The sequence below is a fragment of the Aedes albopictus genome, chromosome 1 (assembly GCF_035046485.1).
Source record: "Aedes albopictus strain Foshan chromosome 1, AalbF5, whole genome shotgun sequence".
Lineage (NCBI taxonomy): Eukaryota > Metazoa > Arthropoda > Insecta > Diptera > Culicidae > Aedes > Aedes albopictus.
Genome location: NC_085136.1, coordinates 15,938,268 through 15,943,825, shown reverse-complemented (window position 1 = coordinate 15,943,825; position 5,558 = coordinate 15,938,268). Strand labels below are relative to the sequence as shown.

The 5,558-nt window shown below is 42.6% G+C and overlaps 1 protein-coding gene across 1 annotated transcript; it reads right to left on the bottom strand.

Annotated features, from left to right (window-relative positions):
- Positions 1–1,363: 1,363 nt before the first annotated feature.
- Positions 1,364–3,595, bottom strand: LOC134288046 (uncharacterized). Its single transcript, XM_062851713.1, has one exon. The coding sequence runs from the start codon at positions 3,593–3,595 to the stop codon at positions 1,364–1,366; it is 2,232 nt and encodes a 743-aa protein (XP_062707697.1).
- Positions 3,596–5,558: the final 1,963 nt, after the last annotated feature.

Here is a 5,558-nt window from a genome sequence, read left to right as displayed (position 1 = left end):
GGTTTGGGACACTTTTTAAACTGATCACTTCCGGCGGGACACCTGGAAACGGTTCCGGAACACAACCGGTTCAGATATGTTATTTGTGGATTGATTGGTGACAAACAGCTTGTTTACCGTTACACGTTTCGATCTACTACTCTTCGGTCATCATCAGACGCATTCAGCTGGATTCACCTGAGTAACGCGGACTCTACCCTTTTTTGTTTTCAAGCAAATCATGAAACACGTTTTATGAGTTAAATTGATTTAGGTACATCTGTCATTTGGGTTTCTCTTTTCTCCGGATTATTCTCTCTGCGCTCTCTCAGGAGAGATAAACCATGTTCAAGCTTGAATCTGTGAACAAAGTTTGTTTACATTCGAAGATAATTAAGATATTTTCTGCAGTTCTTTATCGCTTATTTACGATTTACACAGCTTCAGTACCGACTTGTTTTGTTAGAATGTGTAGACGTGGGCTGCAATGCGGGGCTCCGTGAAAGGTTGCCGTCGGATTGGTCACGTTAGTATATTATTGCTTCTCGGCAGATGTGTCTCTAATCAAAATGAGAGACAGAAAATGGTTTAATCGTATGTGGGATACAGTTTGTTTGAAAAAAAAATCAAAGTTTCAAATATATTTATTTAATTCCAATATATTACAACACTTCCTAATCGATCACACAGATTGAGCATTACCTCAATCTGCAATGTTTGGCTCCCGCTAAGACAGCAAATTGAGTCAGTCCGCGAGACCCAGGGGTGCATCCCTTCAGTTTCGTCAGTTCCATATATAAGCGGTTCATATATGGTCTGAAACTATTTTCCTCTGGTTATCGAGAAAGCTGCTCTTTGACGTGTCGCATGCATGGGTTTGGTTCACTTTTTTAATTGGCTACTTCTGGCGGGACGCCTGGAACCGGTTCAGACATTGTCTGAAACTATTTTCCTGCTTACCGTTCAACTGGTTATCGATAAAGCTGCTATTTGGTGTGTTGCATGCATAGGTTTGGTTGACTTATTTAGTTGGCCACTTCCGAAGAGACACCTGGAACCGGTTCAAGAACACAACCGGTTCAGATATTGTCTGATACTGATCGGGATTGATCACCGTGGAATTTTACTAATTTATGTGGGTTGGCTCTTTTCGGTGACATAAGAAAAAACAGCATAATTCGCGTTACGCGTTTCGGCTTACTACACTTCTGCCCTCTTCAGACGCCTAAAGCATTTATTGAGACATTACAATTTTCTTAATTAAGTTAACACATACAAAACGTTTATACAATACACTTACAACATGCTGAATGTGACCATCAGCTCGGTCTGTCACAGATAAACTAAATCAAATTTTCCCAGACCTCCCAATAAATCTTACACCCTATTCGACACCCATTCTGTTCGGTTCGTTTTCGACGTCATTCGTTCTCTTTCTCGTTCGAGCTCGGGTTTCTCCACGTAGTCGGGCCAATAGTCCATTGTACGTCGTGTTGATATTCCCGCACTCTCGCTGGAGATTAACCGTCTGCTGTTCGCCTAGCTTTTTAATATGGAACACCTCCGCGATCATCCTGGTCTCTGGGTGTTCGATTCGTTCCAAAATCGTTGTGCTATCGAAATCGAACACATGCCCTTCCTCGATCGTGTGTACTGCAAGGCCAGATTTGGGAACTCTCTTTTTACTGTCGTTCTTGTGTTCGGCAATTCGTACCTCCAGCATTCGTTTAGTTTGCCCGATGTACACCTTCCCGTCTTCGGCTCCACACGGTATGGAGTACACCACATTCGTCTGTTTGCCTGGTGGTATCGGATCCTTCATCTTACTGAACACTAACTTTTTTATTTTGTTTTGCGGTCGGGAAGCCAGGATCACGTTGTGTTTTTGCAGGATTTTTCTCAGCTTCTCGTTCAGACATGGTATGTAGGGGGCGGATGCATATTTTTGGGGTTGGTCCAACGTCGTTCTTTCTTCCATTGTGTTGTAGTATTTGTGAACTCGTTTTTTCCTCACCCTGTTTATAAACCAGGTCGGATAGTTGTTTTTCCGCAGAATCCTTGTGGCTTGATCGAGTGCTTCCTGACGTTTTTCTCCGCAGGACAGCTTGATCGCTCGATCGATTAGGGCTATCGCGGTATTTTCCTTGTGTTGGAATGGACTTTTCGAGTTAAAGTCCAGGTACCTGCCATCCGTTTGTTTGGGGAGCCATGACGTTGTTATTTTGTCAGCCCCCCGGTCGAGCATCATATCCAGGAATTTAATTTTCCCATCCTTCTCGTACTCCACTGTAAATTGCAGTCTTTCGTGGAAGCTGTTGAATGTATCCACGATCGTTTCGATGTGCTCTCTCCTGGCTACACACAGACAGTCGTCGACGTACCTTCTATACACCTTCATGTGTATTTGTTTTGTCTCCAGATTGCTTATGCTCTCCTGTTCCAGTTTTTCCATTACGACATTGGCGATGACCGGTGATAGTGGCGATCCCATTGGAACTCCGAACGTTTGTGCGTATACCGTCCCTCGGTACACGAAAAAGGTTGACTCCAGAACTACCTTTACTGCTTCGATGAAGCTTTCCTTGTCTATGTTCGTGTGTTGTTCGATTTCGGTCCACCTTTCCTCCAGACATCGTAGCGCGTAGTCGACTGGCACGTTTGTGTAAAGAGATACGACGTCCAAGGAAAACAAGACCTCTCCTTCGTCCGTCTGCACTCCTGTTATTTGGTCTGCGAATTCAAAACTGTTGCGTACGTGGAAATTCGTTTTTCCGACCACGTTTCCAATTATGTCCGACAGGTATCGGGCTATTTTGTATGTTGCCGATCCTATCGTGGAAACTACCGGGCGCATTGGTCTGTTTTCCTTGTGTGTTTTCGGAAGCCCGTATATCCTGGGTGGGTTGCAACTTGATTCTTTCAATTTCCGTTGGATACGGAAGTCGATATATCCACTTCTATGCCACTTGTCGATTATACCGTTGATTTTCCTCAGGATCTTGTTCGTTGGATTCGACGGTAACTTCTTGTAGGTGCTTTCGTCTTCGAGAAGGCTCTGCATCTTGCTGTGGTATTCTTCAGCGTCCAAGATAACTGTTTTGCTTCCTTTATCTGCCTTTGTTACCACCAGATTCGGATTCTCCTTCAGGTATTTCTTGCTTTTGATGACGTCCTTTCGAATCCATTCTTCCGGGGGGTGACGGGGTTGTCGCTGGTAATTGATGTGATTGATCATCGCATTGGAGAGTTCTGACCTTATTTCCTCTGCGTTCTCCTTGCATTGGATGGCTTTCTCAATACTCGCTACCAATTCGATGTAAGGAAGATCTCTGTTGTCCTCTATGTTGAAGTTTGGTCCCAGCATAAGAGTTCGTTGTACATAATCGGGGATTTCCACAGACGTTGTGTTTTCAATCCAATTGGATTCACTATTCATTTCTGTTATTCGAACAGTCTTCATTCTGGCCATTTTTCTTATCTCCCTCGTTCGCACTTTTCTATAGACGGTTGCAGTTTTCTCTTTCACCATCTTCCGTACTCTTTCTGCATCCCTTTGATCAAACTTTTCCTCCATCTTACGGTCCATCGATTGTTTCGCTTTCTTGGTACTCGCCATCGTGCGCTTGGTATTAGTTGGCTACTTCCGGCGGGACACCTGGAACCGGTTCAAGAACACAACCAGTTCAGATATGGTCTGAAACTATTTTCCTGCTAACCATTCAACTGGTTATCGAAAAAGCCGCTATTTAACGTGTCGCACGCATGGGTTATGTTCACTTCTATATTTGGCCACTTTTGGCGGAACACCCGGAACCGGTTCCGGAACACTACCGGTTCAGATATAGTCTGAGGCTATGTTCCCGTTTATCAGATAATCGAAAATGCTTTGGTTTGATGGGTCGCATGCATGGGTTTGTTGCATTTTCATATCTGGCCCTTCCTGGGGTACCGGTCCGGAACACCTAAATGGCCATAACTCCGGAACGCCTGGACCGATTCAAACCATTCTCAATAGGAAACAATGGGACAATATGCCGAGTCACACACACACACACACACACACACACACACACACACACACACACACACACACACACACACACACACACACACACACACACACACACACACACACACACACACACACACACACACACACACACACACACACACACACACACACACACACACACACACACACACACACACACACACACACACACACACACACACACACGCACATACAGACATCATCTCAACTCGTCGAGCTGAGTCGATTGGTATATAAGACTTGGCCCTTCCGAGGGTTCTATCAAGATTTCATTTTTGGAGTGAATATATAGCCTTTCGGTACACCTTGGTGTACGAGAAAGGCAAAAATGTTTCTGGAAGACCAATTGAATAACACGTTTTACTTGTTTCAATAACAACTTAATAATAGTGAATTTGTAAAATATTTCAATAACAAATTTTGAAATTATCAAGTTATTAATAACAATTTCAAAGCACAATGAGTTACAAGATCTTATAAGGTCTTAAGGGAAAACCCCGTAAGAAGTGGAGAGGGAGTCGATAATCCCCAATTTCAGCGTGAAGTACTTAATGGATGCTCCCTACTGACACAGTTAGAATGTAATGTCAGAAGAGAAGAGGAAGAGGAACTGACGAGCAAACATGATTTTCTCAACAGTTCCTTGCGAAATGCTGTGAACAACGTCAATCTCGAATGGAGTAGTTTTGATTGCAAAACTTGTTATTGTTGTATTATTGATGATCAAATATTTGCATAGTCCCAATAATTCAATAGTAACTGAACTTGTTCTACAACAAAACATGTTATTGAAATGTTATTTGAAGAAAATATATTAATAGCAAGATCATAACGAAACAAGTTTGTCCAACAAAACATGTTATGGGAAGGTAATGCCTCAATAAGTTAATAATAACAAATCAAGATATAAAAACAGATTTTGTGATTCTGTTGTTATCATTTTGATATTCTCCTCTGCTCGGGAGGAGAAACTATCAATTTTTGTTTTTACCTTTCTCGTACACCAAAGGATGTAGGTTCACTAAAAAAACGAATTTTCGATAGAAGGCTCATAGGGTCAAGTCACATATATCAATCAACTCAGTTCAACGAATTGAGATGATGTCTGTATGTGTGTATGTCTGTGCACAAAAAGATTTCATTCACTTTCAAGGCTTTTTCTATTGATAGATTTTTCGCATTTTAGCACAAATCGATCCGTGATTTTATCGCATTATTTTCTATTGAAAAGGGTTCGGATTGGTCTAGGTGTTCCGGAGTTATGGGCTTTTCAGTGATCCGGACCAGCACCGGTAGAACTGACCGTATGTAAAACCACAGACAAACAGACGTAACACTCTTCAAAACGACTTGGTTCATGCATTTAACGATAACCAGATGCGAAATCTATGATGGTCGACAGTGTCGTGCGCGGTTCTACCAACAGGTGGCAGTGTGCTCATGAAAAAGACACCGGGCAAAAGTTTTTGAGGAATTTCATTTGAGAGTAACGTCTGTTTGTTTGTGGAAGAAATGTCGCCCAGAGGAC